Consider the following 24865-nt stretch of genomic DNA (forward strand, 5'->3'; position numbering starts at 1 on the left):
GTGTGGTCCCAACTGGCAATGAGTTCCACGCAGCAACTTCTCCACAGAGCACAGCAATCGAGCTTGTCTTTCCCCAAGCTGCACACTCAGAGGCTCTCTGCCTTAAGAGCCCTGCTTTCCAATCAAGCCCTGATCAGCTGCAGGTGTGTGGGTTTAATTGCTGCCTTCCACCAGGTGGGGCCAAGACTCTCTCTGGGTGGAGCCATCTTAGGGGGATGTCTTTGCCTTCCAGGACACAGCCTCTCGTGACATCACAATATATATATATATATATATACTGTACTTGAGAGTTATGAAAGGCGCTCAGTGGCTTGAAGGAGACAACGCAACGCAAACAATGCATTGTGCACCATGACAGCAAACGACAACTGGAGCAAAATCTTCAGCCACTTATAATTACCGTAAATCATGGTAGCATTTGTGGCAGGTACAGCCTTAATTAAAAAAAATATGTATACTTTGTGACCATGTTTTTTTTGCGATTTCTCGTCTTTCTTTGTGGCCGGGCAGGCAACTTTTCAGAGTTGTCTGCCCTGTTGTCCGCTAACTTTTTCAGACTTTCAGATACAGTTTTTACTATAATACGGACAAGTTCAGCAGGCCGGATAAAAAAGCCGAACAGGCCGTATGTGTAGTTTGCCCATGCCTGAACTACACCATTAACAAACCAGATTAATTATGGTTAAATTTTATTTTACAGACAATGTATTCACGTTTGAAGTAAGACTATAGACTTTTTGATTTATCATGAATACAATCTTCACAGTCTTAACGTGCCTATCTATACCCGTACCCAAGTTTGTAAATCGAGCTGCGGTAATTGATATTGGCTATTGTAGTCTCAGACACAGAACTAGCTTTGCTCTCCTTACGAGTGTGCGTTTTTAATACAATAGAGGAAACCAAACTATGAAATAAAAGCAAATGGAATATAAACACAAAGTGAATCATGCTAACAAGATGGAAGGTGTGTGGGGCATGTACACTGGCTACAGACATACTGTACATTCTGAAACCAGAACAGTACTGTAATTCGATTAGAGATGCTAAAAAATGTGCTTTATTTGATTGTTAGAAGAGAATGTTCTAGAATCCTACCATCACAGCTGGTGCATTGTGAATCTATAAAAGTCAAAATAGCCCCATGTCTGAGTCTTGAAATAATGATGGTTGAATTTACATTGGGGGAAAAAGCCAATAGTCTAACCGTCTGTCGGTGTGCACATTAGCGCTCTGAAATGGTGGAGGCTCTCGCGTCTCCACTTGCAAGTGCAAAGCAGGTTTGAAATATTAAGTGTGCAGGACTGGCTAATGAGGCGTGAAGACGCATCCTTGCTCCCACGTCTATTCTTACCCACTGACTGCTGCTACCACCGAAATTTCGTTCCATACTGAAATCTAAAGCCTACATGGAATCGTCTTTAAAGTTAAAAATCCTCGTGTCACCCCTTGGGTGGTGTCCGTCCCCCATTTTAGCTCGGGTCCTCTACCAGAAACCAAGAAGCTTGAGGGTTCTGCGCAGTATACTGTTCCCAGGACTGCGCTTTTCTGGACAAAGGGATATCCGATGTTGTTCTCGGGATCTGTTGCAGCCGCTTGTCTAGTTTGGGGGTCACTGCCCAGAGTGCTTCGACCACCACAGGCACGACTGTCACCTTTACCTTCCAGGCTCTCTCCAGCTTGTCTCTGAGCCTTTGTTATTTCTTTAGTTTTTAGCTTGGGCCAGGAATCCTTGCTGTTCCCAGCAGTGCACTTTTGTGGACCGAAATATCAGATTTTGTTCCCGGGATCTGTTGCAACCGCTCGTCTAGTTTGGGGGTCACTGCCCCGAGTGCTCCGACCACCACAGGCACAACTGTCACCTTGACCTTCCAGGCTTTCTCCAGCTCCTCTTTGAGCCCCTGGTACTTCTTTCTGATGTTTCCAGCAGTCTGGACTGCTACATCCACTACATTGACTTTGCTCTTCCCTTTTTTTATGACCACGATATCAGGTCGGTTGGTCATTACTATCTTGTCAGTCTGTATCTGGAAGTCCCACACGATCTTTACTCGGTCATTCTCTACCACCTTTGGAGAAGTTTCTCATTTTGACCTTGGGGTTTCCGGTCCATACTTCGCACAGGTGCTTCCGTAGACTATGCCTGTTACCTGGCTATGGTACACCCTGCCAGCATCTTACACCCTGCAGTTATGTGTTGGATTGTCTCAGGTGCCTCTTTGCACAACCTACACCTTGGGTCTTGTTTGATGTGGTGTATCTGGGCCTCTACGGCTCTGGTGCTCAGGGCCTCCTCTTGAGCAGACAGGATGAGTCCCTCTGTACTGTCCTTTAGGCCAGCCCTCTCTAGCCACTATGGTTCGGTGGTACATCCCGTGTAGGGGCTTTTCCTCCCATGATTGTCCCTCTTCCAGCACCTCATCCTCTGTTCCCCATTGTCTGAGACATTCTCTGAGTACATCATCCGTTGGAGCCTTCTCTTTGATGTATTCATGGAGCTTGGATGTTTCACCCTGGACAGTGTCTCTCACACTCACTAGTCCCCGGCCTCCTTCCTTACGGCTTGTGTACAGTCTCAAGGTGCTGGATTTGGGATGGAACCCTCCATGCATGGTGAGGAGTTTTTTGCTAAGTGGCATTATACAGTTATCATTTGGGATACTGTTGAAAGAGTTCAAAGAGTTAATGGCTTGGGGAAAGAAGGTGTTTAAATGTCTGCTGGATTTGGTGCGCATGGATCGGTAGCGCCAGCCTGAGGGGAGTAGGAAAAGGTGGTAGGCAGGGTGTGGAGGGTCCAGTAGGATTTTCCGCGCCCTAGTTTAGATTCTTGCAGTGTGTAAGTCCTCGAGAGTGGGTAGGGCGGTGCCAATGATTTTGGTGTTGTCTGGAAACTTTATGAATTTGACAGCTGGGTGCGTTGAGGTGCAGTCGTTCGTGTAGAGAGAGAAGAGCAATGGAGAGAGGACGCATCCCTGCGGGGCTCCAGTGCTCGTGGTTCGTGTTGGATTGGATTGGATATGCCTTTATTAGTCTCACAGTGGAGAAATTTACATTTCACAGCAGCAAAGTGATGAAAGGATGTGTTGAAGGTGTTGAGGATGATATATTTCCCAGTCTGACCTGTTGTGTCCGTCCTGTCAGGAAGCTGAGGGTCCACTGGCAGATCGTAGGGGACACGCCAAGCTGGAGGGGATAAGGAGTTCTGGGATGTTGGTATTGAACGCAAAGCTGTAGTCCACAAACAGGATCCTTGCGTAGGTGCCTGTGTTGTCAAGGTGGTCGAGGATGTGGTGCAGTCCGATGTTGACTGCATCCTCCACAGACCTGTTTGCCCGGTAGGCAAACTGAAGAGGATCTAGCAGAGGTCCAGTGATGTTCTTTAGGTGGTTCAGCACGAGGAGTTCAAATGACTTCATGACCACAGACGTCAGAGCAACAGGTCTATAGTCGTTCAATCCCAAGGGTGCTGGTTTCTTTGGAACTGGGACGATAGTCGACTGTTTGAAGCAGGATGGGACTTCACACAGGGATCTGCTGAAGATTCGTCTGAAGACCGGAGCCAGCTGGTCAGCGCAGACTATCAGGCAGGAGGGGGACACTCTGTCAGGTCCCGCAGCTTTCTTGAACTTCTGCTGCTTGAAGAGCCGTCTAACGTCCAGTTCGTGGATCTGTAGGGCAGAGGGCGGAGATACGGTAGTTTCTGGTAATGGTGGGCAGACCAGGGAAATGGGGGTGTCCTTTTCAAATCGGCAAAAGAATGTATTTAACTCATCAGCCATACCATTGTTGTACACTGCTTGGGGGGATGGTAAACGATAATTTGTTATTGCTTTCAGGCCATTCCACACCGATGCAGAGTCGTTAGCGGAGAACTGTTTTTTAAGCCTCTCCGCATAACTTTTCTTTGCGATGTTAATTTCCTTTGTCAGTCTGTTTTGGGCGAGTTTGTAAAAGGCTTTTCCTTCCATGATGGTCCCTATTCCAGCACCTCATCCTCTGTTCCCCATTGTCCGAGACATTCTCTGAGTACATCATCCGTTGGAGCCTTCTCTTAGATGCTTGACCTGTTTTCTGCCGACATATTTTTGATTTTCTACAATAGAACTCACCGTTCTGACATTTGGCAAGGTTCAGTCCAAACAACACATCAAGTTGACCTTGTGTGTCTCACACGTGAATTTTTATGGCGGGAGAACTGCTTCTTTGACTGCTGTCAGGCTTCTCAATAAACATGAAAATGTGAAGTCCACCCATACAGTACATTGTACAATTTATTATTATTATTATTATTATTATTATTATTATTATTATTATTATTATTATTATTATTATTATTATTATTATTATTATTCCCCATACAACTAGTCACAAAGTACAGGACTTATGAGGATGTGCTAAAAGATGTAGATTTTTTTGGGCTATTTGACTGGCTAGGTATTAGCTATCTAGTTGGCTAGCTATTAGCCGTTTGGCTGGCTGGCTGTTGGTTTGCTTGCTGTTGGCTATCTGGCTATCTATTAGCTATCCATTAGCAAGCTAGCTAGCTGTCTAGCTGGCTGACTGTTAGCTGGCTAGTTTTTGGCTATCTGGCTATCTATTAGCTATTTATTCGCTATCCATTAACCAGCTAGCTAGCTTTCTATCTATTTGAGTTACTTTGGGGTTGAGTGAACGCTGGCCCACATGGCTGCTGCTGCTTACCCACAGAAAAAGTTTGTCCTGTGACTGTAAACTCTCTAACCTTGAGAGTTTTGAAATTAGAAATTAAATCTGTTATTATTATTATTATTATTATTATTATTATTATTATTATTATTATTATTATTATTATTATAGGAGTGACTCGTCCTTGCCATTGACACGCCTGTCAATTCTGTAAATCCAGTCACCAGATAGCCCTAACTTTGTCCATTCTCAAACCCTGCTCCTTTAGGCTTTGGTCTAGCTGCTAGGTGCCATGTAATAATATTTTTGCAGTATTATTGCCATGCAATAATATTTCCCAGCCTTGCTTTTATTTCACGATGCAGTTTGTGTCTGTGGTGTTGCATGTGACGTAGTAAGTGAGTGCACTTAATCCGTCATACTCGACATGTGCAAATTTGGTTGTCGGTGACGCAAAATGGCATGAAAAGTTGACATTAGCACACTTTTGCGAAATATGCGAAGATGCGCTTATTAATTGTGCTGCGTATCGTAACTAATTCTCAATGTCAAGTACAATATGATTTTTCACCTTCCCGGGAAACTAGACGTTGAGGCACTCTACCCCAAGAGTGAATCTGATATAAACAGAACCACCGCTCCCGACACGCAGTCAACGCAATTTGCATGAGGGACACTTGACATTTGTTGGGTGCACAACCTAGTGTGTGTGTGCGTGTTCTTTTTTTGCATGCACACGCTTATTGCGTGAGCCACATTGAGGTTAAGTTGACCCCTCCATTGTCGGCCATTTTCCCTATATGGACGAAAATAAAGGGACACATTAAAAATAAGAGACCATGTGGCGCTATTCACGATGTGTCTTGGCAAACATGGTCAGAATGGGGCCCATGCCTTTTTTTCAGAGTACATAAAAAAAAAAAAAATCATAGTAAAATAACCACCTTTTTAAGCGAGTTACACAACTGCTATTTAGCGTGAGAGATCCCACACACGACATGTCATGTTCTCCTCATGATTCCAACTGAACCTCCTGTCATCCCTCTGCCAACCAAGGCAAAGCTTCCTAGAACCTACACCGCAACATCTCACTATCATCTATCCATCTAGAGATAGATAACTATCTAGATAACTATCTAACTAACTATATAGCTCACTATATAGCTAACTATATAGCTAACTATATAGCTATGTAGCTAACTATATGGCTATGTAGCTAACTATATTGCAATATAGCTAAATATATAGCTAGCCAGATAACAAACCGGGGCCACAAATTCTTGATTTAAAAAAAAGATAGCTTGCTTTTTTAATCAAGATTTTATGGTGCTGGTTTGTGTAAAAACTTATCATGAACAGACCCCATATAGCAGGACAAATGTCCAGGATGACATTGTAGATATGTATGTGTTGACTTGACAATGCTCAATGTGAACTAACTTATCTCATTGTGTCTATGTGATGCTTTCAGTCATGACAACAGACTGGATCCTGTTCCTCCGCTTGACAAACTGCAACAGTAAATTTGCTGTGTCTTTTCACTAATCACTTCAATGTCTCCTTCCCTCCAGACGTTAAGGGCGGCAGGAAAGACCTACATGATCTTCTTTGTGTTGGTCATCTTTGTGGGTTCTTTCTATTTGGTCAACCTGATCCTGGCTGTGGTGGCCATGGCCTATGAAGAGCAGAACCAAGCGACCATGGAGGAGGCCCAGCAGAAGGAGGAGGAGTTTAAGGCCATGCTGGAGCAGCTCAAGAAACAACAAGAAGAAGCTCAAGTCAGTATTTTGACAGTCGTCCTTCTGTTACGTTACTGCTAGTGTTTTTGTTACAATGACATTTCTACGACACTATGACATTGCTATGACATTTCTACACGGCAGTCATCGAATCAATCCTGTGTTCTTCCATCACGGGTTGATTCAAGGCCGCCACAAAAATGGACAAAATCCGATTCCAGGACGGCGGAAAAAAATCATTGGCACCGCCCTACCCACTCTCGAGTACTTGCACACTGCAAGAATCGAAACAAGGGTCCGCAAAAAAATTTTACCGGACACTCCGTACCCTGCAAAACACCTCTTCCAGCGAGTCCCCCCAGGCACACATTTAAACAGCTTCTTCCCCCATCGCCATTAACTCTCTGAAGTCTAAACAGTGAGGAACCACATCCCGTTAGAATCATTGTAGTTCAACCTCTGTACTCACTTGAACCACTGTCTGCTTGATACTTCCCACATTGTCTCGCAGTTATTACCGAGAGATACCATTTACCTAAAGGAATTTGATTAGATTAGATTAGATTATATTAGATTAGATTAAATTAGATTAGCCTTGCCTAGCATAGCCTAGTTTAGCCTATATCAGTATCCTCCATACTTATTTGTCATGTCTTTTTTTATGATACTACTGCAGCGTGTTCTCTCGTAGACAAATTCCTTGTGTTCTACCAGTGTTTGAAACTCATGACAAAAAGTTACCGGACACCAGGGCAGACAACTCTGAAAAGTTGCCTGTCCCATTTTTCACAACTGCCATAAAGTTGCCTGCCCCTTTTTCACAACTTGAAAAAAAAAATAAGACGACTAACTGAAAAAAAAACATTGTTGCAAAGTAATAAGGATTTTTTTATTAAGGAGGTACCTACCACAAATGCTCCCTTGCTTAATTGATGGTAAAAATCCATGACTGATGATTTTGCTCCAGTTGTCGTTTGTCCATACACACTTCGGCATGTTGCACAATGCAATGTTTGCGTCGTTAACTCCTCTTTCCACGATGCTTTTAATAATAATAATAATAATAATAATAATAATAATAATAATAATAATAATAATAATAATAATAATAATAATAATACATTTAATTCCTAAGCATGTTGATAATGTATGTTTACGTTTTGTAGCGTCATACATTTTGTTAGCTTCTTTTGAATCTTTCTTCTGGCGCTGAGGTTCTGTGCGTCTACTTTGGAAAATGATATGCAAATGCACGACCGTATAACGCTCGAGAAAGTCCGAAGCACGAAGCAGGCTTCTGATTGACTGTTGTGCCGAGTATGCAAATTGCCCAAAGAACCGTCTTTTTTTCTTCCTTCAGCGATCAGTATTTGGTGAAATTTTAACCTGGAACACAGCCAACAACCACACACGATATCACCATCGTACGAAAACGCAAAGACTTTCATTCATCAAAACCGAAAATGAAACGCATAAACTTACAAAACAATGATCACACTCGCTGACAACTGTTTACTTGGCTTTCGGCCTACCGGAAGTTAGCGGCCGATCACTTTCTGATTAGCTGCCGTGCCGAGTATGCAAATTGACAAAAGAACCGACATTCTAAAATTTCCAAAACAAACGAAGATTTTCAAATCGGATCCATTTATTAATTTATTTCATTCATTTTCGAAATCTTCGTTCAAACGTTTGCTTTATTAATAAAGCAAACGTTTGATTTGAAAAAAAAAAAATCTTTTTTTTTCTTTTTTTTTTTCTTGAAGAAGTTGTCAGCCACCCGGGCGGAGACGTTTTGTAAATTGTACGCCCGACGTTGCATGCCCCGGGCGTCCGGGCAGACATTATTTCAGACACTGGTTCTACATACATGGCCAATAAAGAAGATTCTGATATAAGGTTAGATCTTACTAATATTTATGTTTATCATTAGACTGCTGCCATGGCAACCTCCGCCGGAACAGTATCGGAGGATGCGGTTGAGGATGACGGAGGAGGGCGTCTCTCGTGCAGCTCTTCCGAGATGTCCAAACTCAGCTCCAAAAGTGCGAAAGAGCGGCGCAACCGCAAGAAGAAGTGGCGACAGAAAGAGCAAGAGAAGGAGAAAGGAGATAGCGAGAAGTTCGTCAAATCTGAGTCAGATGACGGTAGCAAGAGAAGCCGCTTCCGCTTTCCGGATAACCGCCTAGGGCGAAAATCTTCAATTATGAACCAGGTGAGGACCGTGTCTCTGTAGGTCTGTCCACGGTGGCAACTCCCAGTTGGAATAACAGTCTATTCTGTGTGATACATGTTCAACTCTCAATTTGGTCGAGTTTTAAAACATGTTTTCTTTCTATGTGATCATACTGTCGCCATCATCAAAAATATAGTAATCTCAAGTCATGAACTTAAATCATTCCATGACCGCGTTTGCACCTTGAAACTTAGGTAAATCAATTTTATTGTATACATAGAAATGACTAGAAATGTAATTAATCCACTGGATTAGATTGTATCGGATTAGCCTTTATTAGTCCCTCAGTGCAGAAATTGACATTTCACAGCACGAAAGTTATGGAAGGAAGAGGAAAGGAAAGAAAGAAGTAAAAAAAAAATACAGGAAATGCTGGAAAGGTAGCCACTCTCGCGCGCCATCTTCAAAGTCTAGTCAAAATCAGCTTTATTGTCAAATATTGGATTGCATTGGATTGGATTTGCCTTTATTAGTCTCGCAGTGGAGAAATTTACATTTCACAGCAGCAAAGTTATGAAAGGAATGAAAGTAGAAAAACAAAATACATGAGCTGCTGGAAAGGCAGCCACTCTCGCGGCGCCGTCTTGAAGTCAAAAAACAAAAAAAAAACTAAATAACAAATAACATGACAACACAAAGACACAGAGAGTCATTCATTCTGAAGCACTTTCTGTACCCTCTTTGTTACACAAAGCAGTTTCACATGAAAGAGGAGAGGATCAAAGCGTCTCTTCACCAGTGGACCAGGGACATCATGGTGGAATGTGCACGTCGACTACAAGCTAAATGTTGAAAGCAAACACGCAGCTGTAGTATCCATTGACGAAGAGATTGTCTCACATCTCCTGTCCCACATAAATCCGCTTCAATTCCAAGTCGCGACAGTTCCACCTACGCATCGGCGCTCCTTCTTATCGCGGGCTCCTTAAGTCATGTATCCTTCCAGCCGCAGACTGTCCAACAGCACCGACCTTCCGCTGAACAAAGCGGGGCTGTGAAGATGCTGCCCATTACAGGCGCAAAAAAAGCACAATGGCCCAAATATGCTAATATGCTTGACATACTGCACAGATGAAATTACTGTCCTCTCGCACCCGTCATCTGTACTTCTTTGAAGGTGTCAGACGTTTCGCTTCTTATCCAAGAAACTGTTGACGAAGTTCCTTGACAACAGTACCCCATCAGATGCTATACCGAGGCCACCTTCTTTGAAGGTGTCGGACGTTTCGCTTCTTATCCAAGAAACTGTTGAGGAAGTTTCTTGAATAAGAAGCGAAACGTCCGACACCTTCAAAGAAGTACAGATGACGGCTGAAGAAACCTTTTCATCGATGGACCACTCCTGTACGACTGAGAGCTTACACAGACGTATATCTGTGATGTAGTCTATTGTAGGTATTGTTTTGGGAGTTACTGAGAAATTTAAACCTTTGGTTAGTACAGCCATTTCTGTCTCTGAGAGATCTCTGTCTGAAAAATGTTTGATTCAATTTTCCCTTGAAATCTGCTCATACCTAATTTTTCCCGTGTTTACCAGTAGCTGTGATTGTTTCTGTCAAAGTATTTTTTTTAATTTACCCTTTTGTCTGTCTTTGGTTTTGTTGTGGTGCCTCATGTATTCGGATTTAGTAAATTCAAACACTTCCTGATAGATTTTGTGGGTAAATTCAGTTTGTAATCGCTGATAATAAGTTTCTATTTCTGACTGTTTGTTTTTTTTTATCTCTATGTTAAGTCTCCTAATTCGCAAATTTAGTTTTTTCCTAGTATAATTTTGTTGCATTTTATCGGCTAAGTATCCGGGTAACTTAGTCAACAGTTTCTTGGATAAGAAGCGAAACGTCCGACACCTTCAAATAAGTACAGATGACGGCTGAAGAAACCTTTTCATCAATACATCACAGCTACTGAATCGGCTATTAAAAATAACAAACTTTCGTATGCAGAGGCATTAAAATATTAGCCCTTCTCAGTAGTGCCAAACCACCTTCGTCCAACATAACGTTAGAAGAGAGAAAGGTGTTAACTACTCTACAAAAAGATAAAAATATTACTATTTTGCCAGCAGACAAGGGTAGGTGTACAGTGCTTCTCAACACATTGGATTATGAAGACAAAATAAATAGTTTAATCGTTGATTCTAACACTTATGAGCAACTAAAAAGGGACCCCTCCAATAAATACAAGAAAGAAATGATAGACTGTCTCCAAAAGTTAGAGGGAGGAAAACATAGACAAACAGATGTATTTTAGATTATACCCGGGAGAGGCCACACCATGTATCTATGGCCTGCCAAAAATACATAAAGAAGGGTTCTCCCTCAGACCCATTGTTTGTAGCATTGACTCCTCTACATACAATGTAGCCAAATATTTAAAAACTATCTTAGCTCCTTTTGTTGGTAACACAGAATATCACGTAGAGAACACCACAGGGCGTGTAGAGAGTATAAAAGACCTGATATTGGAACATTGGCATCTTACCATGTGACTTCTCTCTTTACCTCTGTCCCAACCCCAGCAGCAGTTTCAGTGGTGAGGACGAGACTGCTGGTGGACGTTTCTGTGCATGAAATAACCAAACTTAAACTGGACCACATCTGCCAATTATTGGAAATCTACCTTAATACTACGTATTTTCAATTTAGGGAGAAATTTTACAAATAATTTCATGGTTGTGCTATGGGTTTACCAGTCTCACCCATAGTGGCTAATCTATGCATGGAAGAGACGGAGAAACAGGCCCTCACATCCTTTCCGGGGACAAAACCTAGACCAGGGGTCGGGAACCTATGGCTCGCGAGCCATATATGGCTCTTTTGATGATTGCATATGGCTCGCCGAGAAAACTAAATACATATTGTCGTTTTTTTCGCCGTTCATTTCCCGTTGGGGATGCAGTTGGTGGAAAGCGCAATTTTGATTGGATGACACTGACCTAGAATGGCCGAAAGCGCCATTTTGATTGGATGATAGTGGCTGTCATGTTGAAACAGGTAAACGCCCCTTTAAATGAGCCCAACTAGTGCACTTCAGCGTGAATGCACCATTAGAGGAGAGAAAATGTTCTCATTGTAATTTGCAATGAAACAATACCATCGATGGATGAAACAGTCGAATGTCAGTGACATTTTAACAAGCCCCATGTTAACGTTAGCATCAACATACTTCTGTGAGAAGTAGATTGAAGATAGCAAGTGTGTGAAGCTTATGAGCCGTGTGCAGGCTAGCTAGCAGTAACTTCGCCTCTGGACCGGCAAATTGAATTTCATTCCGATCGTTTGCCTGGATTTTTACCAATCACGAGGAACGAAAAACCATTCATGTTAACGGTGAGTACTATCACAAAGTTATTTTAAATAATACATTCTGATATTTCGTTGAAATGTGGCCGCGTGTGTGTGTGTGTGTGTGTGTGCGCGCGCGAGCGTTTGTATGTGCATGCGCGCGTGCGTGTGGCTCTCACTGAAAAACATTTAGAAATATTTTACTTTTATGGCTCTCTTAGTCAAACAGGTTCCCGACCCCTGACCTAGACACTGGTTTAGATATGTGAACGATACTTTCGTCATAATTAAAAAACAAGAAATTCAATCCTTCACAGATCACCTCAACTCGGTAGACATCAACATTAAATTTACTCGTGAGGACATAAAAGAGAACCAACTAGCATTTTTGGATTGTAATTATAAAAGAGGACAGAGCGCTAAAAACAGAAATCTTTAGGAAGTCTACGCCCACTGACCAATACTTACTTTTTCATTCTAACCACCCTCTACAACACAAACTAGGAGTTATCAGAACCCTCCAGCATAGGGCTAAATTAATACCAACAAGCGTCGAAGGTAGAGAACAGGAGTCAAAACGTATCAGGATCCCACTCACAAACTGTGGATACCCTCAGTGGTCTTTTAACAAATGTCAGAAGGAAAGAGTAGGGAATGAAACCAAAAATTCTGAAGATACAAAAAGGAGAGAGTAGCTGTACCTTACATTGCAGGAGTTTCTGAAAAACTACAAAGAGTCATTTGGCAAAACAAAATTCCTACTTATTTCAAACCGATAAACACTTTAAGCCTGCCAAATGAAAAACAAAGCAATGTAGTTTATTCAATACATTGAAAGAATGAAAATTGTAAAGAGCAGTACATTGGGGAGACTAAACAAATTCTCAAAAAAAAAAAAAAGACTTTATCAACATCGCAGGGATAATACGAGTGGGCCTCAATCAGCAGTACATATGCACCTAAACGCTAGCAACCACTCATTTGACGACAATGAGGTTAAAATCTTAGCACAAGAACATAGATTGTTTGAAAGGGGAGTAAAGAAGCGATTTTCATAAAACAGCTAAATCCTTCACTAAACCGATATGGTGGTATGAGGTTCAATTTGGATCGTTCGTACAACAGCGTGCTTAAGCAACATAGGATTAGTAATGCTGATGAGGTGATACCGGAGGAAGTGGGGCAATCAGGCCAGTCGTTAGTCAGGAATGTAGGAATGTTCCTCTGCTCCCCCCAACCTGAGAGCAGTGTCCTATCATAGCAGTGTCCAGCACCACCATGTCTGGACAGTAGGGATATATATATATATATAGGGTCGATAATACCAGTAAGACTTTAGTTCGCTGAAGAAGCATCTTGGATAAAAAGCGAAACGTCCGACACCTTCAAAGAAGTACAGATGATGGCTGAAGAAACCTTTTCATCGATGGACCACTCCTGTACGACTGAGGGCTTACACAGGCGTTGTTAGCTAATTGATTTGTCCAAAATTTATTTTTCCAGTTTTCTCCTCAATATCAGCTGAGGAACTGGCTCCATATAAAGCAGATACGAGCATATACAACGGCCACATGTGTAGACGTGCCCACGTCCAGGATCTGAATAATTCACAGTAATGACATCAATGTTTCAGAGGGAGCCATCCTGCAGCGTTTCAAAGGCAGCACTCATATTGTTGCATAGTGTGGGCTTCTGAAAACAACAAAACAGGACTTATGTAATACAGAGAGCTGGCCTGCAATTGCTCTTCACTTTACATTCAGTCAGACCCTTGCCCAAATTTCATTTCAGCCTATTAACTCATTCACTACCATTCACAAATTTACTCAGGAATTTAAAATATGACATAGAGCGCCATTCCTGAATTTGTCCCTAATTTGTAACAGATTCTTTTATTACAGACGTTGGCGTTATTGGTTGTTTAACTACCTGACATGTTTCTGATGAAGGCGTAAGTACACGCCAAAACATGTCAGGTAATAAACAACCAATAACACCAAAGTCAAAGTCAACTTTATTATTATTATCACTGTCTGTAATAAAAAATATATGTTACAAATTAGATAAAAAGGAGACAGTATGAACTTAACACATCTGTATAAGTCCTTTTTTTAATGTTCACACATTTGTTTAGAAACCGCCTCCAGAGAATCCAGTGAGCAGCCCAGGACAGAACTCTTGACTATACACTCCAGTCTTTTTCTGTCCCGGGTGGGGATGGTACCTGACCAGCAGACAATTCCATACTGGATGGATGAAGCGACCACAGAGTCATAGAAGGTCTTAAGGAGTGACCCCTGAACTCCAAAAGACCTCAGTTTCCTGAGCAGGAAGAGGCAAATCTGTAGCTTTTTGATCAGGGCATCCATGTTTGTAGTCCAGTCCAGGTTATTGTTAAGAAGAACATCGAGGTACGAGTAGGAGGTCACCCTCTCTATGTCCGTATCCTGGATGTTCAACAGTGCAGGTGAGGACTGTTTCCTGCAGAACTCCACAACCAAGTCCTTTGTTTTCCGGCGATTGATCTGGAGGTGATTCTGCTGGCACCAGTACACAAAGTGCTTTGTCAGTTTCCTGTACTCTGACCATCTCCCTCTGTAATGAGGCCGACAATCACAGAATCATCTTCTGTTCATTCAGTCGTCCGTTCATTCATTCATTATCTGAACCGATCTATCCTCTCTGGTGTCGCAGTGAGAACAAGCAATTTCATTGAAACTAGAATGTTTAACATGGAGTTCATAGTCATGTTTCTCCACTATCACTGACTATTACTAACATTCACATTGCTAAATTGGTTGATAACCATACACCAGTGTCACAGGTGCTCTAAACTTCCCTGTGTTGTTCCTTCTCCCTTCCAGTCTCTACTCAGCATACCAGGGTCACCCTTCCTGTCCCGTCACAACAGCAAGAGCAGCATATTCAGTTTCAAGGGCCGCGGCAAGGACGTGGGTTCGGAAAACGAGTTTGCAGACGATGAACACAGCACGGTGGAGGAGTGCGAGGAACGCCGGGGGTCCCTGTTCAGCCCGTACCGGCGCAGCAGTTATGGTGGCTACCACGGGAAGAGGAACAGCACAGTGGATTGCAACGGCGTGGTGTCCCTCATCGGCCCCGGGCCCGGTGGACGCCTTCTGCCTGAGGTGAAAATAGATAAGGCAGCTACTGACAACAGTGTAAGGAAGTCAATGAGTGGTCATATCTAGGCATGGATCCCCGTCCCTCTTGTCCATTTTCTCCTTCTTTACCTTCTGACCTGTCATCTTTGCAAATTCGTATGTATCTCTTGGCCCAGCGCTCTACACCGCACCCGTTGCCCCTTCCTTCCCATCCTCCCTCCAACGTCTGCAGTGTAAGCTGCCCTCCACAGTAAAGCAAAGAATGGAGACATTAACAAACATACTGAAGGCTGTCCCGTGTTTGATAAGTTAGAGAAACTGGGTCTCTCACTGCCTTGCCAGCAAATGTTATTACATTACGTTTTTAATAATACACCATGGCAGCCTCCCTACCTTCCCTACCCTCCTTCAGGCTTCCACAGCCTCTGCAAGTTTTTGCGAGTAGGAGGTGGAGTAGACATCCAGGAGAGGAGAGACATTTTTATCTGCTTCACTAATGTGTAAATCACACCTTAAAGTAACATACTTTAAAAGACAAAAAAGGCTGCTGTCCTTGTATGTCTTGAACTTTCTCAATTTCCTAAACTTCCAAGTGAAAATGACTATTGATTTTTCTGGTGTAGCAGTAGTCACCTGTACTTCTTTGAAGGTGTCGGACCTTAGCTCCTCATCTTAAGCGCTTCGTCTGCGACCTAAAGTTTTGCTGGTAACCCCGGCGCTATATCCCCAATGGGCAGAGGTGGCCATGCCGGACCTCTGCTCTGATAGGTCCCTGTGCCAGACCCTTGCTCTGATAGGTCGCTGTTCTTAGGTTGGTGGAGCAGTGGACCACTCCCTGAAGCCAATCTTATTACTTCGAGACTTCTGTCCCTGGCTGTGGTTTCACCTCATTAGCCAATCTAATTGCTTCAGGGAGTGGTCCACTGCTCCTCCAACCTTAGAGCAGGGACCTATCGGAGCAAGGGTCCGGCACAGGGACCTATCAGAGCATCTCTGTCCATTAGGGTTATAGGGCCAGGGTTACCAGCACAACTTTAGTTCACTGACGAAGCTCTTCGGATGAGGAGGGAAAAGTCCGGCACCTTCAAAAAACTACAAATGACGGCTGAAGAAACCTTTTCCTTGATGGACCACTCCTGTATGACGGAGACCCTACACAGACGTTAGCACAGTCGATCCACTACAAAAAAAAAACCAAAAGCATGTCAAACGAGTCTATCGATTGCTCTCCTTCTCTTTGACTTGGGAGCATGGTCGTGCATGACAACTTCACTGATATGAACAACTTCACTGATATGAACAACTTGCTTGTTGTTATGTTATTATTATTATTATTATTATTATTATTATTATTATTATTATTATTATTATTATTATTATTATTATTATTATTATTGTTGTCTCTTTCCAATGTTGGCATTCATAAAAATAAACAGCAACTATTTCAAATGCATGATCCAAACTGAAGAAGCAGTTGAGGGTCAAGTCTTCTAATTTGGACAACCTCTCAAAAGTTGTCAACTCTGCATGAATTTACAACACATGCAGAGGTCATTTAACTGGCTTTGACTTGACCCAGGCACGCTCATTTTCCTTGATGGAAATGAAATTCGCATCAATCCAGATGACCTTTTACCACCAATGCCGGAGTATGCTTCCCCCGCGCCGGCCACCGATGGCAATATGCATGTCCTCTCCATGGTTGCTTGATTCTTCCTCTCCTCCTGACAGCCCCCGACTGAGGTTGAGGCGAAGAAGAAGCTGTCCGGCTCCCTGATGGTGTCTGTGGACCAGCTCAATACCTCCTTTGGGCGAAAAGAGCGGGCCAACAGTGTCATGAGCGTCATTACCAACACGCTAGTGGAGGGTACTACTTCTTTTCACCCAGCTTTTGACTTTATTCTTGCTTTCTTTATTCTTTACTCTGCTCTTATCGGTTGCAATGCATTTCTGCATACCTGCCAACTACTCCGGTTTTGCCGTACAAAACTACGGTTTTTATGATCCCATTCCGGGTTATGGGTTAATCGTGAAAATGACTGTTTCCAACAGAAATAATCCATCCAAAATGGTCAAAATAGTAAATACACTTACTCAATACTCAATACTCAACGTTCATTCAAAACACGAGAACAACACTGTGCGAGCTGTTAGCTTCCTTTAGATCAGGGGTGTGGAACCTATAGCTCGCGAGTCATATCTTGCTCTTTTGATGATTGCATCTGGCTCGGCGATAAAACTAAATACATATTCTCGCTTTTTCGCTGTTCATTTCCTGTTTGGGCGGCAGTTGGCGGAAAGCGCAATTTTGATTGGATGATACTGACCGAGGTGGCCAGTGATGTCGAAACAGGTAAAGCCCCCTTTTAACTAAGCCTGACGAGTAAAAAAAAATACTCGTTTTGTACATTTCAGGTTGAATGGACCGAAGGATTCGCCTTTGTAGAGAGAAAAGGTTCTGATTCTCATTTACAATGAAACAATACCATGAATGAAACAGTCGAATATCATTGGCACTTAGACAAGCCCCATGCTAACGTTAGCATCAATCGACTTCTGCGAGAGACAGCAGAAAGAAAGCGTGCATGTGTATGTGGCGTGTATGTGGCTTTCACTAAAAACATTTCTAAATATTTGACTTTTATGGCTCTCATAGTCCCAACCCCTGCTTTAGATGAATTGTGCATGCACGTGGTATGGGTCTTTCCTGGAATTCAGAGTGACAGCTAATCCCTGGAATCGGGACTCAATAGTTAGTGTCGTTTTTAGCATTGTCGTGTAATGGCATCTGCCGGAGAAAAATCAACCAAAGGTGTGAAAAGTCAAAGAAAACGACAGCCGTTTTGTGAGGAATACAGTGACACCTCGGCTTACGATCTTAATTGGTTCCCAGACAGACTGTGTGTAAGCCAAAAAGTGTGTATCACAAAAAAAATCCCATAGGAAACCATTACAATGGGAATAATCAGTTCCCATAAAATATACTTTTCAACTAAATAAGCCTTAAAACTACACACAACGTACCTTATTCTATGTATAATAAATGTGCTGTTGTATTGTAATGAAATAAATACACTGCACTGTATAATAAAGTCACCTTATTTACATTTGTGATGGTCATTGATGGCTTGATGGAATGGCGTTGGAGGTCCGAGGTCAAAGGAAATTGCTGTTTGGAAAGAGAGGCACATTCCATGAGGACTATAATTAAAGAAATAAACTGTGCTGTAAAATAAGTTTTATTTTTGATGGTCGTTGATGGCTTATGGAAGGAGAGTCAACTTCCATAAGGACTGTTGGTAACTTAACCTCTGGTGTGGCTTCTCTTCTTTGCTTCTTTGGAGACTCCTCATCATTTTTGCTGATTAAAAACCTCTTAATTGACACCTGTTGCTTTCTGACTTGTAAGGGCTTACGAAGTTGAGGCATCACATTATCGTTCATCACGTTGATGATTGTCATAGCCACAGTCTTTTCTGGATGAACTGTTCGGTAAAAGCCTGCACATCATTCCACTTTGCCAACATTGCCTTTATGAGTTCACTTGATGCTGCAGCCATCTCCTCCTCGCCCTCAGATGTTCTCGAACCAACCTTTCCTGGCTTTAAAAAATAAGCGCCGAACTTCCAGGTTGGCGCATGGCGATATCGGCGTGAATTTGCCGTGATTTCTAACATAAAATAGCTTTACTCACGCTGTCGCCAGATAGCTGCTTTTCGTTAATCCAAATTAACAGAAGTTTTTCAACTTCTTCGATGGCCCGAGACTGTCGCTTTGAGAGCACGGAAACACCTTTTGCAACAGACGCACCTTCGATGGCTTCTCTGTTCCGGAGAATGGTAGGAATGGTTGACTTAGCATAGCCGTGCTCGGATACTAAATCACACAAACGCACACCTCGTTCGTGTTTTTCAATTATCTCCTTCTTCTCAGCGACGGTGATTTTATTTTGTGTCTTCTTGGGCTGAACACAAGCCTGTGGTGGGTTTTTTTCGGTCCCATCATAGTAAAATTATCAGCAAAAAGCTCCAAGGAGGCGATCGACGTGTGCATTCAATAAGAGGGGGTGTGGAAAGTAGCGCCAGCTGGAGCGCTGTTCGGTCGTGTGCTTCCGTCGAAGGTCGTGTGCTTCCGTCGAAGGTCGTGTGCTTTGGTGTTCTTCCGCCGAAGATTACTCCACCAGCCGTGGTGGGTGTGTATCATGAAAATAGTGCGTATTTCAAGGTTTAATTTTTATAAATTTGACGTTCGTAAGATGAAAAGTTTGTAAAATAAGGTGTTCGTAAGCTGAGGTCTCACTGTACTCCCAAGCATTTCCAGGAGTTAGACTTCACTCAAGAAAAGGTGAAAATGACGACAGTTTGAGTTTCATACCTGTACGGCGTACATTATTTGAAATGATTTTAAAAAACCACTAAGAAGCGGAAATGCAGACATGCGCAGTAACCTGGACCCCAACGTATTACGAGGCTTTTCTGCTTGCAAAAGTTGGCATATATGTATCTGCTTTCCACAGACAGCAATGCAGATACATACAGTAAAACCTCCGCTGACGGACGCTTCAGCTCACAAACTTTTCGTCTCACGAACATTAAATTCGCGAGCATATAGTCTTGGCTGACGAACTACTTTTCGGCGGACGAACCAAACCACACGGTGCCACGGTGGCTGGCGGACTAGTTTTCGTCACCCCCTTTATTTGTGTGTGGACGTGGTTTGTTATCGAGTAGAGTACTTTTGCTATTATGGGAGTGAAAAAGACTCCACCACAGGCTCGTGTTAAGCCGAAGATGACACAGAAGAAAATTACGGTCGAGCAGAAGAAGGAGATCATCGAAAAACACAAACGAGGTGTGCGTTTGTGTGATTTAGCCTCCATTACGCTAAGTCAACCATTGCGACCATCCTTAAGAAGAAGGACGCTATTAAGGGTGTTTCCGTGTTGTCTAAGCAATGGTCTCAGGCAACAGAAGAGCTTGAAAGGTTCAATTAAATGAATGTATTTTCTTTCTTTAATTACAATACAATAGCACATTTATTATATATAAAATAAGGTATATTTTGGGTAGTTTTAAGGCTTATGTAGTTGAAAATTATGTTTTCTGAGACCTGGGAACACATTATTTCATTTTAATGGTTTCTTATGGGAAACAAATGTTCGGCAGACAAACTTTTCGCCTTACACACTTTCGGGGAACCAATTAAGTTCGTGAGCTGAGGTATCACTATACAAATATTATGCCACTCAAAACCTTCGCACGTTTGCTTGCGACTCGCAATCACATACAGTATGCTTGGATTGTGACATTTAATCTGCGCTACGTCTTTAGAACTGGAAGAGTCCCAGCGCAAGTGTCCACCATGCTGGTATAAGTTTTCGAACACATTCCTGATATGGGAATGTTCCCCAACATGGCTGAGGATTAAGGAGATCGTCAACTTGATCGTCATGGATCCCTTTGTTGACTTGGCCATCACCATCTGCATTGTCCTCAACACACTCTTTATGGCCATGGAGCACTACCCAATGACACCTGACTTTGAAGACATGCTCTATGTGGGAAATCTGGTGAGTGAGTGAGTGCGTGCATCCAAAGCTGCGACTGTAAAAAAGTGTGGTGTGATTTACTACAAGCCCAATAGAGGGTACCGTTAGCCAGGAAATAACCGACCGACCTTTCTTAATAATGTCCATCTTTTCTTGAAAAGTCAAAGTCAACTTTATTGTCAAATATGCTAATATGCATGACATGCAGCAGAGATGAAATTAATGTCCTCTCGGACCCAGCGTGCAAGGCACTTATAAAGTGGCAAAAAAGACAGACATTTGACAACAGACAATACATGAAATTTCTGAATGTAAAGTGGTGTAGTGTCGTATGTAAAGTGAGGTAATGTCGTATGTAAAGTGACATCGTGTAGTAATGCAAAAACAAAAAGAAGGTTGAAGTGAGGTCTTGCAGAAAAAAAATAGAGTTCAGGATGTTAGTCCAGCGTGTAGCGTGTACTCTGAGTTTGGTGAGTGTGGCAGTGGGAAGGAGGGGGTGGGGCTGGGAGGGAGTTGAGTCTCCTGATTGCCTGGTGGCAGAAACTGTACTTGAGCTTGCTGGTCTTGGCTCGGACACTCCGCAGTCTCCTACTCGATTGCAGCAAGCTGTGGGAGGGGTGGGTGGGATCGCCAGCGATCCTGATGGCTCTGCGGGTGAGGCGGGTGTTATAAATGTCCTGAAGGGGCGTGGGGGATACAGTTGGTCAGGATGCTCTCGATGGTACCGCTGGAGACGGAGGTCGGGATGGGCGTCGGGGCTCCAGCTCTTCTGAGCTTCCGGAGGAAGTGCAGGTGCTGGTGGGATCTCTTGGCTAGTGATGCCGTGTTGTGGCTCCAGGACAGGTCTTCGGAGATGTGCACTCCCAGGAACTTGGTGCTGCTCACTCTCTCAGGACCGTTGACGGTTAGTGGAGCATGCTGGGGGTGCACTCTCCTGAAGTCCACAACAATCTCCTTCGTCTTCTCCACATTCAGACGGAGATTGTTGTCATTTCACCCCGTGGCTGTCACGTCACTAGAGGCTCGAGGGCTGGACTCGAGTGACGAAAGGAAAGCGGGGAGTGTGGATCCAAAATACACGGCGAGACAGATACTCGTATGCAAAAGTCTTTACTGAGGCACGCATGAAAAAAATGACAGTAGGATGAGGTGAGTGAGGGAGATCGGTGACAGCTAATCTGACGGCACGGAAGTAGCAGTGTAGCTTTCAGAATACTCCGACGGAGACTGTATTGCGCGATCGGTAGATATAGTCAGAAGGCACAGTCAAGGTGACAAAATGACAATCAGCTGTGGGGACCCAGGTGCATGATGATGGGAGGGGCCGTCTCCAGGGAGCAGCGGAGGAGGTGACAGGAGGGGCGGGGCGCGCCCAGGACGGCGACGAGATGTGACAGTGCCCCCCCCCTCAACGGACGCCTCTTGGCGGCCCACCAGGTTTGGAAGGCTGAGCCGCATGGAATGCCCGGATGAGAGATGGGTCGAGGATCCAGGCACGTGGGACCCACTGTCGTTCCTCCGGTCCATAGCCCTCCCAGTCGACCAGGTACTGCACTCCTCTGCCCATGCGCCTGGAGTCCAGTATCTCCCGCACGGTGTAGACCGGTCCGTCGGCCAACATCCGGGGGGGGGGGGGGGGGCGTGGGGGCTAAGGAGCTGGTTTCCACTGGCTTGAGGAGGGAAACGTGGAAAATGGGGTGGATCCTCATGGTGGGTGGCAGCCGGAGCCTCACCGAGACCGGGCTGAGGATGGCCTCGATGGGGAAGGGACCCGTGAAGCGTGGGCCCAGCTTGGCTGAAGACCCTGCCAGCCGAAGGTCCCTCGTCGACAGCCACACCTCCTGCCTGACCTGGTAGTTGGGTGCCTGTTTCCGGTGACGGTCCGCCACCCGCTGGTTCCGGGATGCGGTGCGTGTCAGGGCGTCCCTGGTCTCCTTCCAGACTCGGTGCCGTCTGAGGTGATGTTCAATAGACGGGACCTCCACCTGGCCCTCCTGTGTGGGAAACAAGGGCGGCTGATAGCCACAGGCGGATATAAATGGGGACCGACCTGTGGCTGCGGAGACCAGGGAGTTGTGGGCGTACTCCACCCAGGGTAGGTGCAGGGCCCACGACGCCGGATTGTGGAGGCACACGCACCGGAGGGCCGCCTCCAGGTCCTGGTTCTTCCTCTCCGTCTGTCCGTTGGTCTGGGGATGGTATCCAGACGACAGGCTCGCCGACGCCCCTAGGGACCGACAGAAACGTTTCCATACCTTGGACACGAACTGCGGTCCCCGGTCCGACACGATGTCCGTCGGAATCCCGTGGAGACGGACGACGTGGTTAACCAGGAGTTGAGCTGTCTCGATGGCGGACGGCAACCTGGTTAACGGGACGAAGTGGGCCGACTTGGAGAATCGGTCCACAACGGTGAGGACGACCGTCTTGCCACGGGAGGGGGGGAGGCCTGTCACGAAGTCGACGGAGATGTGGGACCAGGGTCTCGACGGTACCGGTAGCGGCCGGAGGAGTCCTGCCGGGGGCTGATGGGAGGCTTTCCCACAGGCACAGGTCGGGCAGGCCTTCACGAAGAGGGTGATGTCACCTCCGGAACCCCGGCCACCAGAACCGTTGGGCGATGAGTTGGATCGTCCTGTTGACCCCCTGGTGACAAGCTATCTTGGAGGTTTGCCCCCAGACGAGCACCTCCGTGCGAAGAGGCGGGGGGGACGAACAGGCGATCCTTAGGACAGCCCCTGGGGATGGGGGTCGTCCCCTGGGCTTGCTGTACTTTTCTCTCAACCTCCCACCTCAGGGCACCAAGGATGCGTTGGGCCGGCAGGATGTTGGTGGTGGTCTCCTCCCTTTCTGCCGGCTCATGGATGCAGGATAGGGCATCGGGCTTGGTGTTCTGTGACCCTGGGCAGTAGGTGAGAAAAAAGTTAAACCGGGTGAGGAAGAGTGACCATCGGGCCTGTCTAGAGTTTAGTCTCTTGGCCGACCGGATGGCCGCCAGGTTTTTATGGTCCGTGTCGACGGTAAAGGGGTGTTTCGCTCCCTCAAGCCAGTGTCTCCATTCCTGAAGGGCCAGGACGACCGCCAGCAGTTCCCGATTGCCGACGTCATAGTTGGCCTCGGCGGGGCTGAGTCGGCGGGAGAGGAAGGCGCATGGGCGTAGCTTCTGGTCCATGGGAGAGCGCTGGGACAGGACGGCCCCTACTCCGGACTCGGATGCGTCAACCTCGACCGTGAACGGGAGATCCGGGTCGGGATGACGCAGAACAGGGGGGTTAGTGAAGGTAAGACGGAGGTGGTTGAAAGCCCCCTCAGCGTCGGGCGTCCACCTGAAGGGAATCTTGGAGGACGTGAGGTTAGTGAGGGGGAGTGCCTTCTGACTATACCCTCGAATGAAGCGGCGGTAGAAGTTGGCAAACCCCAAAAACCGCTGGAGCTGTTTGCGCGTCTTCTGGATCGGCCATTCTACCACCGCTTTCGTCTTAGTGGGGTCGGCCCTGAGCTGCCCCTGCTCCACGACGAACCCTAGGAAGGACAGAGAGCGGACGTGGAACTCGCACTTCTCTGCCTTCACGTAGAGCCGGTTTTGCAGGAGCCGCGCCAGGACCCGTCGGACGTGTTGCCGGTGCTCCTCTGCAGAACGAGAAAAAATAAGAATATCATCCAGATAAACGAAAACAAAAACATTGAGGAAGTCCCTGAGCACATCATTGATCAAGTTCTGGAAGACGGCGGGCGCGTTCGTGAGTCCGAACGGCATCACCAGATATTCAAAATGACCTAACGGTGTTTTAAATGCAGTTTTCCATTCATCCCCCTCCCGGATGCGGACCAAGTGGTACGCACTGCGGAGGTCTAATTTAGAAAAAATGGTTGCGGACTGAAGGGGCGTGAAGGCTGAGTCCATGAGGGGGAGGGGGTATTTGTTTCGGATGGTGATGTCGTTCAGACTCCGGTAGTCGACACACGGACGCAGGGTTCCGTCCTTCTTGTCAATAAAGAAGAACCCTGCGCCCAACGGAGACCGTGACGGCCGATGAGTCCCGCCGCCAGGGAGGAGTCTATGTAAGGTCTCAGGGCTTCCCATTCAGGTTGTGAAATGTGAAAAAGTCTGGAGTCCGGTAATGGAGCCCCTGGCTGCAAGTCGATGGCACAGTCATACGGTCGGTGGGGTGGCAGGGATTGGGCGTTGTCTTTGCTGAACACCTCCCGCAGGTCATGGTAGCATTGTGGCACGCCCTTGAGGCAGATGGCCTCGGGCGGGCCAACGC

At 45.2% G+C, this 24865-nt stretch overlaps 1 protein-coding gene and 1 pseudogene across 7 annotated transcripts in view; one reads left to right on the forward strand and one right to left on the reverse strand.

Moving 5' to 3' along the window:
* scn8aa (sodium channel, voltage gated, type VIII, alpha subunit a) overlaps nt 1–24865 on the forward strand; it is a 168625-nt gene that overhangs the window by 64270 nt on the left and 79490 nt on the right. For 6 of the 7 annotated variants that reach the window (XM_089004869.1, XM_089004872.1, XM_089004857.1 and 3 more), the window contains 5 exons: nt 6237–6443; nt 8338–8619; nt 14792–15106; nt 16781–16916; nt 20380–20618. In XM_089004869.1, coding sequence (XP_088860995.1) covers nt 6237–6443; nt 8338–8619; nt 14792–15106; nt 16781–16916; nt 20380–20618 — 1179 coding nt within the window. The remainder of the gene's footprint in view (nt 1–6236; nt 6444–8337; nt 8620–14791; nt 15107–16780; nt 16917–20379; nt 20619–24865) is intronic. The other variant, XM_089004865.1, reaches the window with a different exon arrangement.
* Nucleotides 1487–5456, reverse strand: LOC148903547 (uncharacterized; annotated as a pseudogene).

The sequence above is a fragment of the Hippocampus bargibanti genome, linkage group LG01 (genome assembly GCF_051943395.1).
Source record: "Hippocampus bargibanti isolate YZ-2025 linkage group LG01, ASM5194339v1, whole genome shotgun sequence".
Classification (NCBI taxonomy): domain Eukaryota; kingdom Metazoa; phylum Chordata; class Actinopteri; order Syngnathiformes; family Syngnathidae; genus Hippocampus; species Hippocampus bargibanti.